The following is a 27,107-nucleotide window of genomic DNA, read 5'->3' on the forward strand; positions in this document are numbered from 1 at the left end:
GGTATTGAAATTTAAAGTTGTCTGACTCACGGACAAGGTATGTGTTTACCAACTCTATTGTATTGTGCTCTCCTAAATGCTTAGTACAGTGCTCTGCACATAGTGAGTGCTCAGTAGAGCCAGTAATTGATTGACCTAAACAGAATCAAGATTTTTCCCTCACTAATTTAGAGCATTTATATGTAAAGAAACAGAACTTTTAAGTATATGAGGGAATGGTAAATGAGCTGCTTTGTGATTTCCCCTGAGGGTAAGACCTGAGAGATTGGGCTTCAGTTGTAGCTGGAGTGATTCAACTCAAATAGTAAGAAAGCTTTCTTGCTCTGAGGGCAAGCCAAAATGCTTTACCAAGGCAGCCTATGAAGTTTTTTTTTCTTTTGAAAATTAAGAAAACTGCAAAATATATGGAATGTTTAAAAATTTGATACAGGGAGATGGAGGTGAACTGTGATACAAAGGTTTCCAGACTGTGATTGGAAGATCTGTGTGATATTTAAAAAGTCAGTTGTTTCTTTTTCTCTTCCCGCTTATGAAAAATACTCACTAAGAATTAAAGTTTAATTTCCATTAATCCTCTTAATTCTTGTGGGAGAATAAAAAGTTATATAAATACCAAGTATTACTGTTGTTGTTCTTTTCGCTGTCTTTGTTGTTTACAATACTAAGCACATCAGTAGCGTGGTTCTTGACCCTAGATTTTAATATCTTAGTGGGTGAGTCATCCAACATAATAAAATTACCAGAAGGAATGAAATCGTATTACTCTTCTACAGAATTAGTACTTGAGAAGCACCAACCCCCACTAGTCTTAACGCTCCCACAGGTTTTTAGCTCAGGGCAGGGAGGTGGTGATGACGGGAATGCCTGTTGACATCTTGCCATGTGTTGGGATGTATTCATTCATTCAGTCATATTAAGTGCTTACTTTATGCAGAGCACTGTACTAAGTGCTTGGGAAAGTACAACACAACAGTAAACAGTGACGTTACCTGCCCACAACGAGCCCACAGTCTACTCATCTAGACAGCCCTTATTTTTTCCCAGATGTTTGCTTTACAGAGCGGAAACCTAGCAGTATATTCTAGAATTCAGTTGCTAATGAAGGACATATAAATAAAACCTGTTTAAATAATTATGGTGCTTATTAAGTGCTTATTATGTGTTGACCACTGGAGTAGATACAAGATATTCAGGTTGGACACAGTCCCTGACCCTCGTGGGGCTCACAGTTTAAGTTAAGGGAGTAGGATGTGTTGTATTTTTACAAATGAGGAAACTGAGGCACAGAGGAGTTAAGTGACATGCCCAAGGTTACACAGCAGACAAGTGGCAAAGATGGGATTAGAACCCAGGATCTCTGACTCCCAGGCCTATCCCCTTTCCACTCGACCACAATACTTCCCAGGATTTTGTTTATATTTACAGTGTGCAATGTAGTTGTTTAACCCTTAGAAGTAGAGAACAGTAATACCATCAGATTCATTCAATAGTATTTACTGAGCACTTACTATGTGCAAAGCACTGTACTAAACGCTTGGAATGTACAGTTCGGCAACAGATAGAGACAATCCCTGCCCAATAACGGGTTCACAGTCTAAACAGGGGAGACAGAGAGCAAAACAAAACAGAACAAAACAAAACATCATCATCAAGATAGATAAAATCATGGAGATATATACCTCATTGACAAAATAAATAGGGTAATAAATAATATATACAAATATGCACAGTCCTGAGGGGAGGGGAATGGGGAAGAGCAGAGGGTGGGGGGGGGAGGGGAGGAGGAGCAGAGGGAAAGGGGGGGCTCAGTCTGGGATCTATATCAGATCTATTTCCTTATTCCTGCAAACATAAGTACATGGAATTAGAGCTTTGGTATTTTTAAAATATACTTACAATTATTTGTTTTGTTTCACAGATTTTACCAGATTCGTGCATCTATGAAAGTTCCTCCAAGAATTCCTCACAGATTAGAAGCTAGTTTATTACGGGCAACAGGTAAGCATAGGAATGCTTTAAAATTTTTTTTTAGAAGGTCACAGATGCTATTTTCCTTAAGTGAAAATGGTTAAAATATGTCTATGCAGATTATAACCTTTTTTTAAAAAAAATACAGAGAGAAAATTGCTTCGCAAAGAAACATTTTGGTGCCTGGCACCTGTTTAGTTAAGCACCATTATTCCCAAGCCCTCTTGCCTAATTCCCATGTTTGTCTCTTCCGTACGTTCAGTTGTCTGTTTCCTTCCTGTATGACTCAGTTCCTCCCCAGTGTCTCCCCTCCCACCTGAGTTCTGCTGTTTTCTCTGCTCATCCCCGTTTTCTCCCTGCAAGAGTTCCATACTTGGTGATTTATGCTGCTCCTACCCTACTCAAAGCATATGTGGTGCTGAAAAACAATCAGTATGGAAAGAAGGACAAACAGGGAGTTTGACAAGGATGAGAGGAGGACACAGACAGAAGGCAGAATAATAAGCACTTAGCTCCTTCCCTGATTCCTGTTCCCTCCCTCTGTCACCATTTTCTCCTTATTCCCTAAAACCATCATAATCCTCTGCTTCTTGATTTTTCTTCCCTTTCCTCCACTTGGGTCTCCATTCACTCCTCACTCACTTTTCTTTCTGCCAGGACTTTTCTCTCTGCTGATCGTCTTGCCATGCCCTTAAGCAAATTCAGACATCCTCTCTCTCCCATTGAGGGTTTAAAGTCTAGGTGCGGGGATAGACAATAATAATCGGGGTATTTGCTAAGGGCTTACTATGTGCCAGGCACTATACAGAGTGCTGGGGTGGATAAGAGTGGATTAGTTTGGACGCAGAAAACAGTAATAAGTTACCAACAATGGAGCAATTGAAAACACAAAATTCAAAATTGCCAAGCAACGTAGAAAATGTCCTTTTAGAGAGCAATTCTCAGGTCTCCCTCTTCAAGTTCTAGGCACTGAACTTCCAAAACCTCCCAAATTTCTTAACTGTTGGGATGGCAAGGTTTAGGACATGCTTCGCTCCTGCTGCGTTGGATGGAAGTCATCCCCTATGGGGTCAGAAGGGAGCAGAAGGTCCCCCAGTCTTTAGGCACCCCCCCACCCCCTGCAGCAGATCGTGGAGATCATGGTGGTGTGGTTAGCTTTCATTTCACTCACTTCACTTGTACTTATTGAGCACTTATTGTGTGCAAAGCATCTCACTGCATATGGGTCTTGCCTCTGGTCCTTCCAGCTGCAAGCTTAAACTGGTGCTTCTTTCTGTGTCTTAGCATACGCTATAGGTTGTGTGCCAGGCTTCTTCCGTGGTTCTGTGGAACAGATGAGGTGCGGTAAATTTATAAACAGCATTTTCAAAAACAGCATGGTGTAGTGGATAGAGCATGGGCCTGGGAATCAGAAGGTCATCTGTTCTAATCCCGGCTCCATAACTTGTCTGCTGTGTGAGCTTGGGCAAGTCACTTAACTTCTCTGTGCCTGTTACCTCATCTGTAAAATGGGGTTGGAGACTTGTGAGTCCCACATGGGACAGGGACTGTGTCGAACCCAATTTGCTTGTATCTACCCCCAGCAGTTAGTGCAGTGCCTGGCACATGGTAGATGCTTAACAAATACCATAATTCTTCTTCTTCTTCTCCTTCTTCTTCTTATTTTCTGTACCTGATGCTTGGGATGTTCCTGGAATGTGGTGTTTCTTGGCAGTGAAACTTTTTTTTCTCTTTTGGAATTTTTTTGCAACATAAAAGTATTTTAACCAATATCCCTTTTTTTTTAGCGCTGAATCATCCAGATCATATCTTATTCATATTCAAACACCCACGTAGAGGCATTTTCATCATCTGTTAGTGCTTCAGGGTTCCTGGGGGGTTATGTGCTGGGTGGGGAAAGCGGGCTAAGGCACAGCAGTGCCTGCTACTGCACACAGGCATTTACAGATATTCTGTCCCATGGCCTCAGATGGGCTGTCTAGCTTTGTTTGCCGATTGTCATAGAGAGACCTGGTGAGAGATAGTGGATGGTTCTGTATGTATCATCATCACTCCTGGGAAAAAATGAGTAAAATTTAGAGAGATTTTACTTAACATTCTGACAGTGTCAGAGTATGACTTATCATTGTAATGACTAAGCTTTAGGATCTAGTAACTGATCATCACTCCTAAATTTCACAATTACAGGGTGTGGCCTGGGAGTTAGCTTGGATTCTTTTCCAAGGTGGTGTAAGAATGCTACCTTAGCCAGTATGTTAATCATCTTGTCAGTGTTTTTCTCATATCTACTTTTTCTGTTTCTTGGAGACTTTTAGACTTTGCTGTACAGTTTGGATCATAAAATATTTTCGTGTGGCAGCTTGAAACCCTTAGAGCAACCAGTCCACTTGTTACTTTAATCATTTATGAGGATATGTGTGTCCAGACAAAATTATTACATCTTCTTTGTTGATGTGCCCATCATCATAATATGAGAGGAAAAAATGAGGAAACTATGGTTATGAAGTTTGGCCAAAAATGTGCTTATTCATTTTAGGCAAGTGTGTGGTAAAAGATAAGCTTTATTCTTCTATTTTCAAAAGATTTGAACAAAAAAGTGGATTCTTGACATGACAAAGCTGAAGTATCAGCATTTTGGAAAGAGCACAGGGGTCAAAGGATCTGGGTTCTAATCCCAGTTTTGGGTTCTAATCCCAGCATTTAGTACAGTGCCTGGCACATAGTGCTTAAAAGTACCATTTAAAAAAAAAATCTGAAAAACACACCTATGTGAGGCAAGTTAGAATTATTTGCCAGGCAGCAGTATTATGCATCTTACTTATATTTTTACAAACATAAGGGTGTAGAAACTCATGTTTTCATTTTTAGAGAACTCATTTTTGTTTCCACAAACATAATCCAGGGTTAGACTGTCATTGCTATGAAACCAGTTTCTGGGCTTTGATATTACTTACGAAAGGTTGTTTTACGTGATTGAAATGTCTTGTAGGTGTGCATAGGGTGTGGTAGTCTTTTACTTGTTATGGCAGATTCATAGGACAAATGTCAGACTGTGCGAGCCTTTAGAATATTGCAGTGATATTTCCAGTCCTATTGTATGGGAAACAATGATTTATTCAACCTTGTATTGTGTATTTAGAATATCTTACCTCCAAAGAGCTACATTTTTTTTTAAGAAACTGAACGTTTTTCTATGTTTCATCAGTTAGAATAATAGTAAAAGTGAAAAGGAGACTACAGACAGAAAAAAGCAGCAGAAATAGGAAAGCAAAGATAAAAAAGACAGAGCTTAATATGCAGGAACAAAACAGATAGAGCTCTTTCCACTGGATGAGCAGAAAGTTAGGGGGTGGCTCTGTCCTTACAGCAAATAGACCACATCATGGTTGGTCTCTTGCTTTTTGCCAGGGAGGTGCTTGGTGGCTGCATTCAGTGCTTCCTGCCTAGTAGACAGTAAGTCTTCAGGCTCTAATGGTTAGGCTAAGTATCCCTTCTCTAAACCCTAGCACTAGAAGGACTTCCAGTAGGTCTTACGTGGTGCTTTCCCTGGCCTCTGTTAAGTAGCTCATATGGTTGGTGGGAGAGAGAAGGAGGAGCTAAGTGGAAATAGAAAAGCAAGTAGTGTGCCTCTCTGTCGCTCTCAGCTCCTCATGATTTTGAAACTCAGCTAATGTGCTCATTGACATTCAGCACGGTGATTTTGAGTAGTTTTATTGTTTTACTTGTGCAAAAGATAAATTCTGTCTAGTGCAAAGAGATAAATTCTGTCATCATTTAATTATTGTACCATCAGAATCAATGATATTTGCTGAGTGCTTTCTGGGTGCAAGGCACTACACTAAGCACTTGGGAGATTTTTGTACAACAGAGTTGGTAGACACATTCCTTACCCACAGTGACCTTACAGTCTAGAGGGGGAGACGGACAATATAAATAAATCACAATACACGATTTATGGTTATATATATATGTATATATATAATTGCTATGGGGCAAATGACAAATGCCCAAAGGTCCATCCTGTACAGATCTAAGTACATAGATGACAAAGAGGGGAGAGGGAGTGCGCGGGAAAGAGGGCTTAATCGGCAAAGACCTCTTGGAGAAGATGTGACGTCAGTAAGGCTTTAAAGTAGGGGGTGTGGTGATCTGGCATACGTGGAGCGGGGTGGAGTTCCAGCCCAGAGGTACAACGTGGGAAAGCGTTTGGCAGTGAAACAGACAAGATAGGGGCATAGTGGTGCTAGAGGAGCAAAGTGTGTAGGCAGGACTGTAGTAGGAGATATCGAGAAAAGGTAGGAGGGAGCAAGCTGATTGAGTGCTTTAATGCCAGTGGTAAGGAATTTCTGTATGATGTGGAAGTGGAAGGGCAACCACTGGAGGCGCTTGAGGATAGGGGAGATGTGGACTGAACTTTTTTTTCAGAAAAATGATCAATGCAGCAAAGTGAAGGGTTGAATGGAGTAGGGAGAAACAGGAGGCAGGGAGGCCAATGAGAATATTCAGGGCTGTTCCTTAGAGGTACTGAGGGAGCTGACGTATCCATCTCTGATTATTTAAAACCATAGAATTTCTGTGGTCCAAAGTAGATTAGGTATGGACCATCCCCAAAGGTATGGAAAACTAAATGACCTTTCACATTAAATGTTATTCTTTGATTCTAGACATTGATTTTAATTCAACATTGTATAGACTAAAATTCTATCATTTTTTGGTATAATAATGCCATCTTTGGTAACCAGTAAACCCAAATTTGGCTTATTGAGCACACTTGTAGACAGCTTTGTCATGTATTGTTACAGGAAACAAGTAAAATAAAAAGTACAGTACAGATGTAAAATACAACCGGGTTATAATGTACTGAAATGGATGACACCTTGATTTTAGTTGTACATTCAGTTTGGTACAATTAAAGTCTATATATGTAGATGGCATATGATTGTACATATTATTATGAGTGACTTAATCTGATATACAATTGGCATCATTTGTAGTTACTCAAGTTGCTGTAAATTTCATCATCTTATACATTTCTATGCTAATGGAAAGTTTTCTGCCTCAGTGTATTATATATTAAACTGCCCAGGATGGGATCTATTTAACTTTTAATACATAGATTACTGCATAGAGGACAGTGGAAGAGCTTCTCCCCCTTGGGCTTTTTTATGCATTTGACCCGAATACCATTTTAATATGCTCTTTGTATTTTGTTTTCATGTTATTCCTTACATTTCTCTCTCTCTCTAAAGTTTAAATTCCTTGAACTCTATTAACTATATCTTCCTTTTTTTCCCACTCTCATTATTCTCATTCTTTTATGATGTTTCTTTGGCTTGCTTCCTCCTTGTCTCAGTTCTGCCTCCCTCTTCTTACCGTCTTTTCAAGCAAAGTAGAGCCAGTTCTCCTAGAATGTAGTGTGTCATAGTGGAAAGCGCACGGACCTGTGAGTCACAAGACTTGAGCTCTAATTCTGGCTCTGCCTCAATTTCTTCATCTGTGAAATAGGGATTCAGTACCTGTTCTCCCTCCTGTAGAAACTGTGAACTCAAATGGGAGACAGGGACTGTGACTGACCTGATTATCTTGTACCCACACCAGTGGGTACCTCAATGCTTACCGAATAGTCAGCACTTGACGCATACCACCATTACTATTATTATTCCATTTTAGGAAAAGTTGCATCGAATTACGTTCTGTCCAGGTTCATTCAGATGTGTCCATCCACTTTGAATTACACAATCATCTTATATTTACGTCTATTTGTGTTTTGCTAAAGCTATCCCTACCTCTTCTATCATGCTCTATCCAAGATGTACAGTGAAAACACATGTTCTAGAATTGTCCATAAGAAATAGTAAAACTTAATATTTGAATATATGGGAGAAAGGCCAGTATGAATATGTAACTTATGGATAGTTGAAATAGTTGCATTTATGTGCTATCTGCTTAGAAGGTGGCAAGATGAATTACAGATGAAATACAGACTGTATAGAGATTATTTGAAGCTGTCATCCTCTGTCATCGTTACCTTTCATAGCCTTGTAGAAAGGTCATGGAACTGGGAGTCAGGAGACTTTTGTTCTATCCCACCTCTGCCACTGGTCGCTTCAATCAGTGGTATTTATTGAGCACTTATTGTTTATAGAGCACTGAACTAAGCATTTGGGAGAGTATAGTACAACAGTGTTGGCAGACATATCCCCTGCCCACAGCCAGCTTAGAGTCTAGAGGGTGAGACATATTTATTTATGAAAATAAATAATTTGCAGATATATACATAAGGGCTGTGGGGCCGAGATGAATAACAAATACCCAATGGTACAAATCCAATTGCATAGATGATGCAGAAGGTAGAAGGAATCAGGGAAAAGAGGGCTTTATTCAGGGAGGCCTCTTGGAGTTGTGACCTTAGTAATGCTTTGAAAGTGGGGAGAGTGGTCTGGTGTGTGTGGAGGGGGAGGGAGTTCCAGGCCAGAGGGATCGTATGGGGAGGAGGTGGCAGTGAGATAGGTGAGATGAGTGAAGTGTGCAGGCTGGTCTTTAGTAGGAGATTGTATTAGTAGCTGTTTGAGAGCTATAAAGCCTATGGTACAGAGTCTCTTTTTGATGTAGAGGTGGATGGGCAACCACTGGAGGTTCTTGAGAAGTCAGGAGACATGGACTGAACGTTGTTTTAGAAAAATGATCAAGGCAGCAGAGCGAAGTATGGACTAGAGTTGTGGGAGACAAGAGGCAGGGACATTAGCGAGGAGCCGGATGCAGGAATCTAGATGGGGTAAGAAATGTTTGGATCACCCGAGTAGCAGCTTGAATGGAGAGGAAAGGGAAAATTTTAACGATATCATGAAGCTAGAACAGGGGAAACAGCATGACTTAGTGGTTAGAGCATGGGCCTGGGATTCAGAAGAACCTGGGTTCTAATCCTGGCTCTTCCACTTGTCTGCAATGTGACCTTGGGCAAATCACTTAAATTCGCTGTACCTCAGTTACCACATCTGTAAAATGGGGATTAAGACAGCCCCATGTGGGACCAGGGGCTGTGTCCAACCTGATTATCTTGAATCTACCCCAGCACTTAAAACAGTGCTCGGCACATGCTGAGTGCTTAAAAATACTAATATCAGTTATTATTGTAACTGATAGGATTTGGTAACACTGAATATGTGGGTTGAATGAGAGAGATGAGTGAGGACAATACCAAGTTTATGGGCTTGCGAGTTAGGTAGGATAGTGATTATCGTCTACAGTGATTGGAAAGATACGGACAGGATAAGGATAGGGTTTGGTTGAAAAGGTAAGGAGTTTTTTCTTTTCTGTTTAGTTTGATGTCTCGTCAGAACGTCTAGTTAGAGGTTACTGGGCTCATTATCCATTTTATGATATCATTGATCTCTGTAGCTAAGTGCATTCTCCACCAATCAATCATTTGTATTTACTGAGCATTTACTGGGTGCAAAAGCAGTGTTTCGGAGAGTGCGATACATTAAACTCGTTGGTAGACACATTCTGATTTACCTTCTAATTTATACTCAGCATGTGCTTTTAAGGAGAGTTATACCACAGAAATGTATGCACAGCAACTCCTAAATAATGGAGTCTGGATGTGAGAGTTACTGCTGCTGTGTATTTAGTGATGCAGTCATATTTAATCCTAATTAATGCTACTATCTTCAGTTTTATATGCCCTTGGACTACACGAATTTTAGGATGGGGAAGGGGTAGGGAGAATTGAGTAATGTAATGCAGTCATCTCATTTCATTCATGTCCTTTCCAGATGTGCTGATAGTCTGGTTAAGGATCCATCAGTCATGAAGAACAGTGTTAGTTATTATTGAAAATAGATTATTATGTCACTACAGGACTCCCAGTCTTGTGATTTAGGCAGATAGGAAATTCAAAAAAAATTTCCCTTTCTACTCATGATAAAGGTTGTAGTGTTCTACAAAGTTGGACCTAATTTCAAACCGTGAATGTTAGTGAAAGCTCTGAGCAGATTTTGGAAGGCAGTTGCATAATAAGCTCCCTAGTCTTCTACTTTGAATTTTAAGGAATAAAAACCATTATCTGCTATTATTTGAGACGAGTAAAATTAATCACCGTCTTCGAAAATGAATACCAATCATAGAAATGCTATAGTTCAATTTAATCCAGATTCCTCCCACCCTATCTGTCCCTCCCTACTGCCTCACCCATGCCCTTAATCCCACTCCTTTAGCATTTAGGTATTTACCCCACACCCACATCATTTATGTAATGGCCTTATACTCGGAAGCCTCCCTTACGTACCTTTGTTTTAATGTCCGTGTCCCTCGCTAGACTGTATGCTCCTTAGGGTCAGGCATTGTGCCTCCCAATTCTACTGGACCGCCTCTAGCACATAGTACAGTGCTCTGCACACAGTAAATGCTGAATAAATACCATTGATTGCTTTATTGAATTCAGATCCTACTATTAGTCAGGTAGGAAATCAATGCTGGATGAAGTTAGCACAGGTTAGTAATAAGATCACAAATGAGGAATTATATTTCTCTTTGAATTTTCTTCAAGAAATGCTATTGTAAATACCGAAAGTGATTTTGCAAAGTGGTGTTTTTTTCTTATTGCAATATTTCGAGCCTTTGCTATAGCAATTTAAAATTATATAGGTGAAGAAGCAGTGTGGCCTTCTGGAAAGAGCATGGGCCTGGGAGTCAGAGGACTTGGGTCCTAATACTGGTTCTGCCAATTCTGACTTTTCTGTGATCTGGGGCAAATCATTTAATTCCTCTGTGCCTCATTTCCCTCATCTGTAAAATGCTGATAAGTGCCTGTTTTCCTTCTTACTTAGACTGCAAGTTGCATGTAGGACAGGAACTGTTTCCAACCTGATTAAATTGTAGTAATCCCAACACTTAACCAATACCTTAATAGTAATAATAATAATAGCCAACAGGTGTGCAGAATATATGGTGAAAAGAACATAAATTCATTCAGTCATATTTATTGAGTGCTTACAGAGCACTGTATTAAGCACTTGGACAGTACAATTTGGCATCAGATGGAGACAATCCCTACCTAACAGCGGGCTCACAGTCTAGAAATAAAAACATAAATCCAGGTGAAAGCGCCCTTTGGGAAGCTTATGAACATTACAGCAAGCACTCTATCTACTAGGATATTGACACAGTCATCTTAAAGGCCTTCCCTAACTAAGCCTTCACTGCCACTTTTTGCCTTCCCTCTGCGACACCTCTGCATTTGGATCTACCCTTTAAGCACTTTGATTTGCACCCCATCCACAGCATTTATGTACCTATCCATCTGTAATGTATTCATTCATTCATTCATTCAATAATATTTATTGAGCGCTTACTATGTGCAGAGCACTGTACTAAGCGCTTGGAATGAACAAGTCGGCAACAGATAGAGACAGTCCCTGCCGTTTGACGGGCTTACGGTCTAATCGGGGGAGACAGACAGACAAGAACAATGGCAATAAATAGAGTCGAGGGGAAGAACATCTCGTAAAAACAATGGCAACTAAACAGAATCAAGGCGATGTACATTTCATTAACAAAATTAATAGGGTAATGAAAATATATACAGTTGAGCAGACGAGTACAGTGCTGAGGGGATGGGAAGGGAGGGGGGGAGGAGCAGAGGGAAATGGGGGGAAAAGAGGGTTAAGCTGCGGAGAGGTGAAGGGGGGGTGGTAGAGGGAGTAGAGGGAGAAGAGGAGCTCAGTCTGGGAAGGCCTCTTGGAGGAGGTGAGTTTTAAGTAGGGTTTTGAAGAGGGGAAGAGAATCAGTTTGGCAGAGGTGAGGAGGGAGGGCGTTCCAGGACCGCGGGAGGACGTGGCCCAGGGGTCGATGGTGAGGAGGTGGGCGGCAGAGGAGCGGAGCATGCGGGGTGGGCGGTAGAAAGAGAGAAGGGAGGAGAGGTAGGAAGGGGCAAGGTGATGTAGAGCCTTGAAGCCTAGAGTGAGGAGTTTTTGTTTGGAGCGGAGGTTGATAGGCCACTGGAGTTGTTTAAGAAGGGGAGTGACATGCCCAGATCGTTTCTGCAGGAAGATGAGCCGGGCAGCGGAGTGAAGAATAGACCGGAGCGGGGCGAGAGAGGAGGAAGGGAGGTCAGAGAGAAGGCTGACACAGTAGTCTAGCCGGGATATAACGAGAGCCCGTAGCAGTAAGGTAGCCGTTTGGGTGGAGAGGAAAGGGCGGATCTTGGCGATATTGTAAAGGTGAAACCGGCAGGTCTTGGTAATGTATTCTAATGTCTGTCTCCCGCTCTGGTCTACAAGCTCCTTGTGGGTAGGGATTGTGTCTGTTCACTCAATTGAATTGTACTCTCTCTAGCATCCAACAACTATCCTTGGTTAGCTGATTAAAATTTGATTCTCCAGGATGAAGAAAATGAATCATCCCCTCCCTTCTACTCACCAATTTGCGACCATAACCTGTCACCTCTGTGTGCATATCACTCCCCTCTTTACTCTTTTTTTTCTCCAGTCTACATCTTTTTCTCCATTTTTGGTTATATTAGTCAGGATTGGCTATTAGGTTTAGCTTGAAAAGGCTTTAAGGAAAAAGGGAGAAATGGGGAGCGAGGCAGATGACCTAGACAGAGATTACCTGAGTGGAGGAGAAAATAACACTCAGATACAGATGGCGGGGGAGTTGCACCTAAACTCAAGGGGAGAGAAAGCCGTCACATTCCTTACTTATTATCCTCTGTGTCCACTTGGTCCTTCACCCAATATGTATATTTTTTTTAACCCAAGAATTCTTTCAAAAGCACTTGGTCTCCCAATCCTAGAATCAATCCTCTCTTCCACCCAGAAGAAGAGGTTGAAAGAAAGTACACTTTAGCTTCAAGCACACGTTCCCAGAAACTATTTCTGTGATTATTGTTGTTATTTAAATATGAAGCTTTGGGTTGGTTTTTGTTTAAGTGATGCATACACATTCTATATGAACTTGACAATCAGTGCTTTTTCCTTGAGCGCAAAGGTCAAGTTGTGTGTGTGTGTATTAAATAGATATAAGTTTGTGTTTGGCAGCTTCTTAGCCTGTGAAAGTTCTTTAGTTCTCTTTAGATTATCAGCCATTGATGTACCTTAGAATAGTGCTTGACACAGAGTAAATACTTAACAAACAGGGAAGCAGCACAGCCTAGTGGAAAGAGTACAGGCCTAAATCGGAAAACCTAGGTTTTAATCCCAACTCTGCTGTTTGCCTGCTGTGTAACCTTCAGCAAGTCATCTACCTTCTCTGTACTGCAAATTGGAGATTCAATACCTGTTCCTCTTAGACTGTGAGCCCCTCAATACCTCTGAGACTGTGAGCCCCATGTGTAAATGGATCATTTTATATCTGTCCAGCAACTTAGTACAGTGCTAGGCATACAGTAAGCGCTTAACAGATAACACAGTTATTTTTCATTATTGAATATTCATTCAGTTATTTATCGAATGCTTAGAGTATGCAAAGCACTGTACAAAACAGTTGATGAAGTATAATGTAGCAATAAACAGGTGCTTTTCCTACCCATAACAACCTTATAACCTAGAGGATGAGCGAGACATTAATATAAATAAATACATTACAGATATACATATCATAATAGTAAAATCCATTGTGGCCATAGTAGTAGTAACATTTTTCAGTGTTTACTGTACGCAGAGCACTGTATTAAACACTGAGAAAGAGTTGTACAAAGTCGAATGTGGACCTTTGTCCCTTTAGTGGATGAATAAAGGTGACAGAGAGGACTCAAATCAGTCATATTGGGAATAAGACACAATAAAGGGAAGCAGCATGGAATAGTGGATAGAGCACTGACCTGGGAATCAAAAGGTCACGGGTTCTTCTCCCTGCTCCACCACTTATCTGCTGGGTGGCCTTGGGCAAGTCACTTCAGTTCTCTGTGCCTCACTTATCTCATCTGTAAAATGGAGATTAAGACTGTGCACCCCATGCGGGACAGGGACTGTGTCCAACCCAGTTTCCTTGTATCCACTCCAGCGCTTAATACAGTGCCTGGCACATAGTAAGCGCGTACAAATACCACAATTATTATTAAAAAAGCATTTAAACAGAATAAGATACCAGGACAGTTCCTCTGGACATTAAGCTCACTATTGACAGGGAACATGTCTGCTATTTCTCTTGAATTATACTCTCCCAAGTGCTTAGAACAGTGCTTGCATATAGCACTCAATAGCATTGATTAATTGACAGATACACAATATGCAAAATAAAAACAAGAGTCAGTAGGGAGCTTTAGCTGAAAGAGCTTGCTTCACTTTTGTGCCTCAGTTTCCTCAACTCTAAAATGGGGTTTCACTGCCTGTCCTCCCTCCTACTTAGACTGTAAGCTCCATGCGGGACAGGGACTGTGTCCGATCCAAACGTGGCCTAGAAGATAGAGCCCAGGCCTGGGAGTCAGAAGGACCTGGCTTCTAAACCAGCTCTGTCACTTGTCTGCTGTGTCACCTTGGGCAAGTCACTTAACTTCTCTGTGCCTCAGTTCCCTCATCTGTAAGATGAGGTTGAGACTCTGAGCCCCATGTGGGATGTGGACTATGTCCAATCTGATTGTCTTTTATCTACCCTGGTGCTTAGTAGAGTGCCTGGCACATAGTAAGTGCTTAACAAAAGCCATAAGAAAAAAAATTCACAGTCCACACACAGCATACCTGAAACAACAGCTACCATGGCCACTTACCATCCTGAGGTTTTAAGGAGGCTTCATGCTGCAAGTGCTATTCTCTTTCCCAGCAGGGTGGTGGAAAATAGGATGGGATGGGGTCTCCTTGATGGTGTGGAGGAGAGCTGATGCTGCTGCCCATGGGAAACAGCGTGACTGGTTTAAAGGGAATTTAAATTTTGGTCCAAGTGACCAACTGGGAGTGCCCAGTTCTGATCTTTGGAATCCAAAGACTCTAGGCAATAAGCATATCTAGCCTTCACTCCGGGATGCAGTCCCAATTCCAACTAATTATAAAGTTAATGGTGGCTTAAATTGTAGCATAATGCCCCAGGTAGCTTTGTAGGCTTAGCTAGCGTCTTTCAAAAACTCTAGAACAGCGTAAACTTCATTCTTCCATGGGAGATCAACTCAGGCTCGTTAGGTAAGGAAGGAAATGGTTGTTCATTTGTACAGAGTATTGATGACAAAATTTTGTGTTGTGTAAACATGATTTGTTATTCTTGACAATGCAGTCGAACAGTTCAATAACTGAGCCTTTCTGGAAACCTAGTAGTTACTGAAATCTACCATTTCTGAAGAACACACTCCAGGTAAATCAAGCCAACAATGTGGAACACCTACTGGGAGCTGAATTCTGTACTAAGCACATGGGAGAGCAGAATAAAAGCCAATGACATGCTCCCTACCCTTAAGGAACTTGTGGTCTAAAGAAGGAGAAGAAAGCAAGATAGACATTACTAAGAGCTAATGGGAGCCAGGAAATAACAACCAAATCAATTTGGTTGAAATGGATTTACATGTTCATTTTATTTGGGAAAATTGAACATGTTCATCAATCTTAAACATAATCTCTGTTCTTTCATCTCCAATCAAATGGCTACTGCAGTAGTCCAAACAACTTAACATATCCCACCTTGTCTACTGCATTAGCCTCCTCACCGACCTACCTGCCTTCTGTCTCTTCCAACTTCAGTCCACACTTCAGTCTGCTGCCCAGATCATTTTTCTAAACAACGTTCAAGTACACATTTCCCTACTCAAGAACTACCAGGGATTACCTTGGTTTTTTTTTTTTCGTTATTGGCTTAAAACACTTGATTCACCCTCTCCTATCTTACTACGCTGACATCTTCCTTTAGCCAACCTACGCACTCTACCCCAGTCCTGTTTAGCTTGTCTCCGATTCCTTGCCCATGATCTCCCTCCGGCCTGGAACTCCCTCTCCTTTCATGTATAACAGGCGACCACTAACTCCACCTTCAAAGCCTTATTATGAGGACCTTCTCTGACTAGCCTTCTTTCTTCCTCTCCCTTCTGTCACCCTAGCACTTGGATTTGTACCCTTTAAGCACTTGATATTCATCCACCCTCAGCTCCACAACACATATCTGTAATTTATTGTAATGTCTGTCTCCCCACCTCTAGGCTCTAAACTCCATGTGGGCAGGGATTGTCTGCCAATTCTGTTGTATTCTCCCAAGCATTAAGTACAGTGTTCTGCCCACAGTAAGTGCTCAGTAAATACTATTGATTGATTGAGGTTCTAATTATTCCATTGTATGGTGCTAAATACAGGTTTTTAACAAAAATCAGACAAGAAAACACAATGCCTCATTTTTGCTATATTCTTGGTTAACTATATTTTTTTTTCAGGTTTGGATCTAGCCTTTCCAGCTTCAGTTCATGATACTGTAATTTGCAGCAAGACATTTCAAATTCTTTATAAAAATGAGGAAATTGTTGTTAATGATGTTATGATCTTCAAGATTAAAATGCTATTGGATGAAAAAAAGGTAAACATGCATTCAGGTTTATCATATGGAAAGCCCAAATTCATATGTTAAAGGCTGAGAGTTCATGGAAATCGTCAGTGTATTTACAATGCATTATTTCTTTGCAGATCGAAGAGTCTCTTAATGACATGAATTTCCTACTGTCTTTAGATCTACACTTCACGGACACGGATTATTCGTAAGTGCTTCCTTCTCAGAATTCGCATCTCCCTCTTATTGGTTCTTAAACCTCAAAAAATCAATATCAAAAGTGAAAAAGAGAACGGTGGAGATAGGTCTCACCAGAATCCTAGGAGAGTTGGATATGTGTACCGAATTTTGTATTTCGTACTTAAAGTGAAAACCTATAATTTGATATACCTTGCTAAATGTCCGTTGCATCCCCCCTCTAGTCTGTAAGATGGTTGTGGGCAAGGAAGGTGTCCGCTACTTCTGTTGAATTGTACTCTCCCAAGCACTTAGTGCAGAGCATAGTAAGCATTCAGTAAATACCGTTGATTGATAATGCAATCTTAACTCTCTGTCTCATTTTGGAGGGCATTTTAAGTTCCACTAAAATAATACCACCTCTTCCAAATTGTTCTCATTCAAAATCTTGTGCATAAATGTGTTCTTTTTTCAGGACGGATGACCTGAGCTCTTTGCAATTAATAAGTAGCCGAACTTTGAAGCTGCACTTTAGCCTCCATCGAGGCCTTCATCATCATGTAAATGTTATGTTTGATTACTTCCACCTCTCTGTTGTGTCTGTCACAGTCCACGCATCATTGGTTGCACTACACCAGCCACTAATAAGGTAAACTTATATTATTGCAGTGTTTTCATTGCTTTATAAGAAGGAAGTTCTAACTTGGGAAAGATACCCTGATATAGGAGGGAACTGGGTAAAGATTATACCGATTTATAAACTCTATACGTGTGTGAATATGTTCATTTTAATTTAAGCTAATGTGTAATAGGATCTGATCATTTGAATATGCAGTCTTAGATCATCTCTAATAGATGGAGATTTTAGTACAGTGCTGTGCACACAGTAAGCGCTCAGTAAATATGATTGAATTAATATTTTGAAAAGCCCCCAGAGGAGAGCCCCTAGTCTTCCTCAAGTGCATCTCAGCTTTTATAACTCTGAAAGAAAAGTCTTATTCAACATAAATATCTTATAATGCAGTTAAAGCTAATTTCAGTTTGCTCTATCCCCAGTGGAGGTAAAGAATAGCTGGCTGGAAAGAACATGTTTGGTGTAAGGAGCCCTTCTTATATCTAAAAAAAAAACCCAAAACATTTAATTGCATCAAAGATCTCTCCAGTGTGAATAATGCCAATTCGGTAACCTCTTAGGTCTTGTTATTCAGTTCTAACAAGCCTTTGCAGTCTCTCTTTAGCTGAGGCTCCCTGAGCTGAGTACCTTAGCCAGGGTGACAGTCAGTGCTCTTTGCAAAAGTTGCCGCAGAGTATCTAGATGGTTTACTCCCATTTTTGTCAGGCTTGTCTTTGATTTTGCATTCTTTGATGAATTTTTAATATTTGTTATATGCTTTCAGGGAACTTACTTGCAAATGTGTATGGAACCAAACAGATGGAACTATGAGCTTACTAACCAATCTGTATTTTGCCTTAGACGGTGCTATCTCAGATGCAGTGCACTTTACCATGAAGCCAACTGAGAATTTTATCTGTTAACATTGTAACAAAACTCACTATCATACTTTGAAGTTAAAAAATCAAAAGGTCCACACTGCCCCCAAATGAGTGATCAACTAATTTGACCAAGAATTTATGTTCTAAAGTTAGGATATGGACGTGCCGATGTTAAAGTAGGCAAAAAAAGTTACTTTGTCGCTTCCATGGTTGTAGTAGTTAGTGAATGGTTTTGTCCGTCAGTTTTCCAAGACTACTGAGGCTGAGCTGGCTAAATTTACAAGTCACCTATGGAAACCGAGTCAGAGTTACTACTGTTGCTGATTTTGACACTCCTGATTAAGTAGAGCTATGATCTCCTGCCTGACCTGACCTTAGTGAGTTACATATCTGCTTCCTCTCGCAATGCAGCAATTTATGCCGCAGACTATTAGGAGAAAGGGGCAGCTCATCCCCTAGAGCTCGATTACTGCAAGGCGAAGACTCTTTTGGCTCAGAATCAGAAGCCAGGAGGATTAACTGTTGGCTATGGTTAGTGGCTGGAAGAGATGATGAGGTGCCTCCCACAGCTGGGGTCGCTGCCATGGCTGCCCTGGTCCCTTATATTTCTTCTGTTGTGGCTATTGAACCTGCTGTGAATGCAGCGACGTCTATCCCTGCCTTTTTCTGCCTCTTGGAAAGTTCTCTCAAGTGAAATTGGGAAGTTAATGGGTGGGGGGGAGGGAGCAGGAGAGGTAAGGGGAAAGCTTTTTGCTGGTGGTGCTGGTAAAGGAGTCATTAAGGGTAATATTCCTCTCTGTTCATGCTTCAAGAAGTTTGTCCTAAATACATATGTCCCTTTTTTGCCCACTGATTTTTTTTGTCCTCAAAGACTGACACCCTTTATCTTGCTTTCTAGGTAGATCTAATCTAAAAAAGTTAACCAACCAAACAATGGATGCAATTGCTTAGCTGAAGTTAATTTTGAATTTCTAGATGATTTATATATATTTCTCCTACTCTACTGTTTCCTCTACATCTGGAAAGGATGAAAGAACGCGAGTGGGACTGCACAAACCACTAGTCTTCTAACTCATTCCTTCGAGCAGATCCTCAGGTCATGAAGTCTTTGTGACCGGATCGAAGCTCATCCGTCTTGTACGATGGGAAACGTATCACTGTATTATCCTCTCAATTTGAACATAGCTTTCGCTAATCATAATGCCTGAAAGTCAATGCTGAAAAACATGTCGAAACGAGTGGAATTTACCATTGCCTTGTGGCTCCCTCCTTTGCAGTGTTACACATTTTATTTTTGCAAATGAAATCTGCTTGTGCTAATGGTGGAATTGATTTACCTTTTCTCCTTCTTTGCCCTTTTGCAAAACTGGCAAGCAAGCAAAAATGATCGGTTTGGTAAATTATAAAAAACTTGGCAGAGCTCTTGCTTCATGAATGGAATTGTCTCTCAAACATTGTATTTGTGATATAAAAAGTGATTAAAAATTGAGTGATTTTTCATGTTGAAGACATATGGAATAACAGATACAGCATTATTTCTTCTAAAATCACTTGAAAAATACAGTGTTTTGATGGTGCCCTAGGTCATTTGTGGACATCCTCACTAAACCTCACAACATTCCTCTGAGGAAGGTAGGTGGAAGGAGGAGAAGAGAGTCACCAGTGATATACCCAGATTCTGTAAACCATTTGCAGAACTGGAAAGGGCTAAAGCCCATGTCTCCTGACTTTCTGTGTCTGGCTCACTTACATAGAAAAACATTTTGTACCAAATTGGGTCTCTTTTCTTGTCAGTGTTAAAAAAAAAAATTAAACGAAACAATGATAAAGTTGTTTCAACATCCTCTTATAAACCAGAAACTAGCAAAATTTATCTTCCTTCATATTGATTTGAATATCTGCTTTATGTTTTTCTTTAGCATATATGTTTGTCTGTTAATATTCAAAATAGTAATTCAAAAATAATTATTCCCCTAGCTTTCCTCGCCCAGTCAAGAACACTTGGTTAAATAGGAATGCTCCAGTACAAAACAAGGACTCTGTGATTCCGTCTCTTGAAAGCGTGGTCTTTGGTAATAACTACACAAAACAGTTATCGTCAGACGTAAGAATATGGTCCTTTTACAAATTGTGTTTCTGCTATTACTGTTAACTAAAAGAAAAGTCAAGGATGTATTGCTTAGAGCAAATAACTAAAATTCAAGATTCTCTTTATGTATCTTTGTATTGCTTGAATGAATTTTAAAAAAATTCTACCCTTCATGTTGAGAGAATTCAGTGGTTTTGAAGTGGTTTTAATAGGAAAAAAAGTGTTTCCACTCATGTATAATCTGGTGTTATTATTTTTGTCTAGGGTTGCAGTTTCATGGTTGCGGAATCCTTCTTACATCATGCCTACAGCTTCCATTACACACTCTGTGCCAGTTTATTGCTCGCATTCAAGGGATTGCACAGCTATTTTATTATGGTCACCAAGGAGCTTCCCTCCTGTCAAAGGATAGAATTGGGTATGTTGAAAGTAACATCTTTTATATTTCTTCCATATCTTTTCTATGGATTCTCCATATTGCTCTGAATTTACTCTCTTCTTCTATGTATCGTCTTCTAACATAAAACTACAGTATCCATCTATATATGATCAGATGCATATTTCAATCAATTGGTGATATTTATTGAGTGCTTACTATGTGCAGAGCACTGTACTAACTGCTTGGGAGAATACTAGTGGATATTGACGGGAGACCCTCATTCTCCACTCTTACCAGCCCCCAGTAAAGTAAGAAAAAGGATAAATCTAAAATAGTGGCCTGCATGATTGTAAAAACACATGTTCCTTGGTTCTGCGACTCAAGTAAGATTTTGTTAGTAAAGAATTTAGAAATTAGACTTTTTAACCCCACTGAAAAATTTCCAAAAGTATAATTTTCCTACTTTTTACGAGATCTATCCCTAACAACAGATGGTGGAAAAGCTCTCTTCGAGATTGAACATCATGAGTTACTTACTAATCATTTTTAACATAACTACCAGCAGATAGTAGTACGGAGCAAACATACACCATCATAGAATTATTTGTCCGCCACATATATTTATTGCCATGCCCCTATTTGAGCATCTGGCACATGCAGATGCCTTCTTATGTACAAGTTAGCACATCTCCTATCTTTTATATGCAGTTCTGTTGGTTGACAGAGACCCATTTGCAAGTTCCCTGAATTTTTTAATAGTCTTGCTTCCTTGTGATTTTTAGATACCTCATTGTATTATCACTAATCTGCCTTAATTTTGACAACAACAGAGGTGAACCTCAGTGCCTCTTCCCCAAAACAATATTTGTTTTTGGACCTGATCTTTCTAACTGTGAAATGAGAGAGGTCAAACATATCATATTCCTATATTCAGAATCCAAGGTGGAGAGTATGGTGGAGTGTCAACTAATGATTCCTGTTCCACGTATCAGGGGAGGAGTGAAAAGAGGGTTAGTAAGGGGAAAGAACAAATTGGAAAAGAATAGTATGACAGCAAGAAATACAAAATATGCCACAGGAAGGTGGCGGTGGAAAAACTAAGGAAGTCAGAAAATAGGTTTCCTACGTGCCTGTGTAGTTGGCCATAATTTGGGGAAGGCAACCTGCTTTTTATTGAGTCTATGGCAAAAATCATGCCATGGACTAACCCATTGAAAACTCAGTACATTTTTACAACAAAAAGTCTGCCATGGCCCTCCTCCCGTCCCCCCAGCCCCTTTTCTTATCTTCCCCATCAAGTAACTGCCTCCCAGCCACAGGAAAGCTTGGGAGAAACACATGACTTCACATCTCAACACTCTTTTCTCTAGCCTTCTCGACTTCCTCAAAGCTCTCTGCCCCTTTGTGGGCCTAATGCAGAAGGAAGGGAGAAAAATATTGTGCTCTTTGGTCGTGGGAAAGCTCAGGTTTGATCCCCAGAGGCTGGAGCCATGGCATGTGTCAGAGCACCAGGCAGGAGGACTTCCCTTGGCATCTCTGATTTCAATTCTGATTCGAAGATGACCTTGCTTTTCTGATGCTAAAAATAGACTAACAAAACCCATCTTGGTTTCAGAGAGATGGGGTACTGTTCTAAAACACAGAAAATACATTTGTCAGCATTTATGTTTTATGGGTAAAATTTTCAGTTGTATGAGGGAGCCAGTAATTGGGAAAGCTCAAGGTTTGCTTTCATTTTGCGCATGCGCGCTCTCTCTCTCTCTTCTCTACCCTTCACCCCATGCTCGAAGAAAACATTACTTTTGGTTCTTTTGTGGTCAAAAAGAATCCACAGTCCTTACTTCACTCCACTGGGTGCATACAAACACTGGCATTTGTGTGTGATTGTTCCATTAAAAGCATAACAAATAACCAAAATATAAGCCATATAATTTTCATTCTCTTTCTAGTAATAATTAATCCTAGTGTGAAGGAGAAATCTTTTAACCAGCAATCATTACATTTAACTGAGTGGCCTTTTATTGAGGTTTTTTTGCTGGTTTTATTGTGTTTATAAAAGATCAGTTGATTTGGCACTCAATTGGTAGTTAGTTATGGTGTTTATAATGCCCTAACCACAGGGGTAAATACGAGTGTCATCAGTTCAGACACAGGCTCCAAGACGTGGACACATAATCTATATTTGCAAAGGTAGATGCTTAGAAAACAGGAACAGATCAGAGGCAACAACTATAAGCAATGGGAGCATTTTAAAAATTCAGTTAAAAATTGAGAGCATAAATGATTGTCTACAACCTTAATCTAGTTCTTAAGGTTGAGTCTGAGACCTCAGCCACTGACATGAAAGGAAAAAATATTCCCAATTATATTTCTAATATATTTTGTTATAAAATGAAAAATAGACTTCTACAATTCAACATAATGTTAGCAAGCAAAAATACTGAATTTCGCCAATTTTTAGATAAAGCTGTGTAACTTGCAACATGTATTTGAATCTTTTGGGCTCCTTAGTACAATAAGATTCCTCTTCAATATGCATTTTATTGATATTTTGAATTTTTATTTCTGTATCATTTTATTACCTAAATCCTTTGTTTTCCAATTGCAAATTATTGTATAATTTAATTAATGCATGTATCTTTTAAGAGAATACTTAAGTGCTGTATAATTACATTTCATTTTTAAAATGACTAATTCTTAGTGCAGATACTAAAATTACTAACACTGTTCATTTTTCATTTTGGAAAATGAATACCTATTGTAGGAAGGAAGAGCTATTTCATATCCCAATAGTGTTTTGCATCATTACATGAAAGGTCAAAAAATGTCTTAAAGAAAATTTTTTATTATAACATATTAGGTTTGCTTATCCTTTTTACATTTTGAATTTTCAAATTAAAATCTTTTAGTTATTGAAATTCAAATATATTTTTGAAAAATATTGTCAATACTCTTTTTAACTTATGGAAAACAAATCTTTTAAAATTTTTATCTCCTGATTCTTCACTACACCTTTTTTTTCATACAGTTCTATGATCTACATTTTGGTTGATATTTATTCAAATTAATTTACAAGGACATTCATAAACTTTTATGATTCAAATGTTTACTAAATTCAGCAATGTAACTTCCTAACACCAACCTTAATGTACATCATCTTTAATATCTAATAAACCTATCAACTCTCCTCAAAGTCTCTTTTAATTTTCTGATTTAAATGCACTATTAACCCAGTAATAATACTAATGTTAAGGAAAAATCTAATAGAGCAAATTTTAAAAAAGGAGTATAGTAACTAGTCATGTGTGCAATCCTTATAACTAGCCAAGGCCAGCATGCACGTCCTTTATGAACGCCTTCTCAGAAGAAAATATCCAAGAACCCAGAGGGACACCAATCTAGGTATGTTTTGAAATCAGGTTATGTAATCCCTTAGCTTTGTTATTAGTTTGAAGCATTTTGTTGTAAATTTTGATGACAAGTAGTATATCACTTTAATGCGCTCCCAACTTAGCTGTAGATTTTGCTACCCTATTAAGTAGGCATAGATGATTTAATGAATATCAAACACTACTGGGAAGGACTGACTGAATTTTTTTAAATGAAAAATTCAATATTATGCCATGAATTGATCAATGTAAAAAGGGACCCTTAAGCCTAGGGCTCGTCTGTGCCTCTCCTAGAATCCCACATATGATGCTGTCTTGTTTATCCACCTATGTGGATCCCAAGGTTATCCAGTCTCTCTTTGGTTCAGAATGCAGTTGTGTCTGTGGGACCGCTACCTGGAACTGAAGAAACCAAGCTAGAAGAATGGGGTGTGAGGAATAGAGATGCAGGGTCAATAAGCAGCAGGAGGGAAGGTTGAGCCCAGCCTGGAAGCTGGAGAGGAAGACCAGGGCAGATATCTCCCCAGACTCTCCATTTGGTTCCTAATCTAGCAAGGAATACATGGTTGTACTGTATTTCCTTTTCCTGGCCTGCTCTGTATCCTAAACTGCATTCAGGGGTAGGGAATCTGCTACCATGCTGGGGCCTGGATAACCTTTTCCAACCCATTTATTTGCTATTTGGGGATTGCTTTATTACCTATCATAGACAAGCCTGTTAATAAGAAACTGGATTAAAGTCAAACTCCAATTTTATGCATTGGCAGAGAGCATTGCAGGAGACCCACTAAAGTAGCTATAGTTGGGCTTTTCATTTTGATCTTTTAATTAGGTTGTCCCTATTAATAAAATCACATTAAATGATAGCTTAAATATGTAAACTAGCATAAAATGTGCTTGTACAAGTGATGTGGTTAAAGTAGCCTTTACAATATTACAAATTTTATAAGGACAATAAAATGCATTTTATTGGCATTTTTCTCAATGAATATCATTATGAAGGTATGCAAATCCACCTAATTTCCAAAACTAAAAGTAGTAACAGAAATGTGGGAGCTTATTTCTTTTTTTAAATAGTGTATATTTGTCAGGGTCTTTACAGTTATAAGCTTGTGATTTGACAGAGGGAAACAAAAATCTATTCTCTGTAGGTTTACATGGTAAAGATGGCTCAGAGGAGATTAAAATGGGCTAAACTGCTTAAAGAAAACAGACTGAATTTTTTTTTTTAACAAATGCCTGAAAATTTTTACAGGAAAGAGTAAAGATTTAAAATTGATGGGGTGAAATACATTTTATTTACTTTCAAAATTAAGATTATATTTAGAGGTATTTTAAAATGTGCCCTGCTAAGTTGTGCAAGGTGCAGTTCAAGTTTTATCCTTTAAAATACTATGCTGTCATCTTTCATGTAGCTGTCTAAAAGGGTCCCCTTGGACTTCACAGGATAAAAAGCTGTCCATATTAATACTTCTGGGACTCTGTTTTTGGTAAATGTAAATGTACTTCAATCTGAGGTTGTTTTAGCATCCGTAATGAATTTCTCCAGTAGCATGGAAACAATCGTGGAACCAAAGTATGAAAGGTGAAGACCTTGATGAGGTGCCAGGGGAAAGGCAGAGATATAGAAGAAGTATAAGAAACAATAAAAATGTTGCTGAAGCACCAGAGTGACTAAAAATTGTTACCGCTGGCTATCATGATGGGCAGAATGGCATTTACAGCTACCCTTTTGCATTCATTAGAGGTTACTGTAGGCTGTTTTTCAAAGGGTCTGAAAACTTCAATTTGAGTTGTGCAGGGTGCTTAAAATACCCCAGTACTATTCCAGGACAGCCCTGCTCTTGGTTCAGCGGATAGAACGCTGCTCTGGAAACCAGGAGACCGAGGTTCTAGTCTGGGTTTTGCCTGTAGCTGGCTTGCTGGACAAAGAGCACGCCTGCGCTCGGCATTGCCCATCTGTTGGCTCAATGAACTCTATGTCACGGTGGGAATGTGGCCGGCAAGGGCCAGGGAGTACAAAAGGCACTTCAAAGCCACTGTCACTAATCAATTCCTGTGTTCAGTTATTTGGTCCTCATGTCTTGAGACTGAAACTCAACCATCATTCCTGATTGGAAACTTGGCCAGATATTTTAATACAATGTGGTATAACCAGTCTCCTGCAGTCCAGAACTTTAATTTATCCTGAGAGTGTTCAGGGGCAGACGCCTGGCGTAATGTATTTCCCTCACAATCTCCCACTTCCATCCATTACCTAATAATAATAATTGTGGTATTTGTTAAGCGCTTACAGAGCATGTGCCAAGCTCTGTTCTAAGCACTGGAGTAGATACAAGGTAATCGCGTTGGACACAGCCCCTGTCCTACAAGGGGCTCACATGTAGGACACATGTAAAATCCCCATTTTCAGTTAAGGTAACTGAGGCACAGAGAAGTGGAATCTACTTCCCCAAGGTCACACTGCAGACATGTTTTAGGGCCAGGATTAGAAACCACATCCTCTGACTCCGAGGCTCGCGTTCTTTCTGCTAGGACACACTGCTTCTCTGAGGCGGTACCTCCTCTGTGGTGGTAGGGTGGGTTGTTGCCTGAAGAGCTTTGCTCTCCATTGCTCTATCCCCAACATTATTCTTGGATTAGGAATCACAAAACAATTCAAAATTGGTGACTAGAACACATATACAACTTCTCACTTTCTTTGTGCAAGGAATCATTACTTAGTGCATGGATTGGGAATTCATTAATTCCACTGTATTTATTGAGCGCTTACTGTGTGCAGAGCACTGAGCTAAGTGTTTGGGAGAATACAATATAACAGTAAACAGACACATTCCTTGCCCACAGTGAGTTTATAGTCTAGAGGGAATTCAGTTAGCGAGTCAAGGCTAAGATCCAGTAGCTGCCAAAAATAGCTGGAGGGATTTGCAAATGACCCACTAATCCCATGTGGCTCATATTCAATATTTCAATGTTAATGTATCCCAATATTATCAGTACTGAAAGATACAAATATGCAAATTGTAATGTGTCTTAAGTCCCCTTCCCTCGTAGTCTTGTTTATAGTACAAGCTGTTAGAATTGGGATTGAGATGTGTATAATCTGACATGCTTAACTTGGATTTTAAATAAAATCGAAACAGTAAACAGTGTGGTC

At 39.7% G+C, this 27,107-nt stretch overlaps 1 protein-coding gene across 7 annotated transcripts in view; it reads left to right on the top strand.

Annotated features, from left to right (window-relative positions):
* FAM135A (family with sequence similarity 135 member A) overlaps positions 1 to 27,107 on the top strand; it is a 97,572-nt gene that overhangs the window by 24,027 nt on the left and 46,438 nt on the right. For 4 of the 7 annotated variants that reach the window (XR_003762024.2, XM_039912308.1, XM_029072107.1 and 1 more), the window contains exons 4-10: positions 1,919 to 1,998; positions 16,313 to 16,452; positions 16,560 to 16,630; positions 17,075 to 17,248; positions 20,071 to 20,197; positions 20,447 to 20,600; positions 23,886 to 23,963. Coding sequence is in view for 6 of the 7 variants with exons in the window: in XM_039912308.1 (XP_039768242.1) it covers positions 1,919 to 1,998; positions 16,313 to 16,452; positions 16,560 to 16,630; positions 17,075 to 17,248; positions 20,071 to 20,197; positions 20,447 to 20,600; positions 23,886 to 23,963 (824 nt within the window). In the remaining variant the exon portion in view is untranslated. Of the gene's footprint in view, positions 1 to 1,918; positions 1,999 to 16,312; positions 16,453 to 16,559; positions 16,631 to 17,074; positions 17,249 to 20,070; positions 20,198 to 20,446; positions 20,601 to 23,885; positions 23,964 to 27,107 lie in introns of those variants that run through there. The other 3 variants (XM_029072113.1, XM_029072125.1, XM_029072128.2) reach the window with 2 other exon arrangements.

The sequence above is a fragment of the Ornithorhynchus anatinus genome, chromosome 1 (genome assembly GCF_004115215.2).
Source record: "Ornithorhynchus anatinus isolate Pmale09 chromosome 1, mOrnAna1.pri.v4, whole genome shotgun sequence".
In the NCBI taxonomy this organism is placed as follows: Eukaryota; Metazoa; Chordata; class Mammalia; order Monotremata; family Ornithorhynchidae; genus Ornithorhynchus; species Ornithorhynchus anatinus.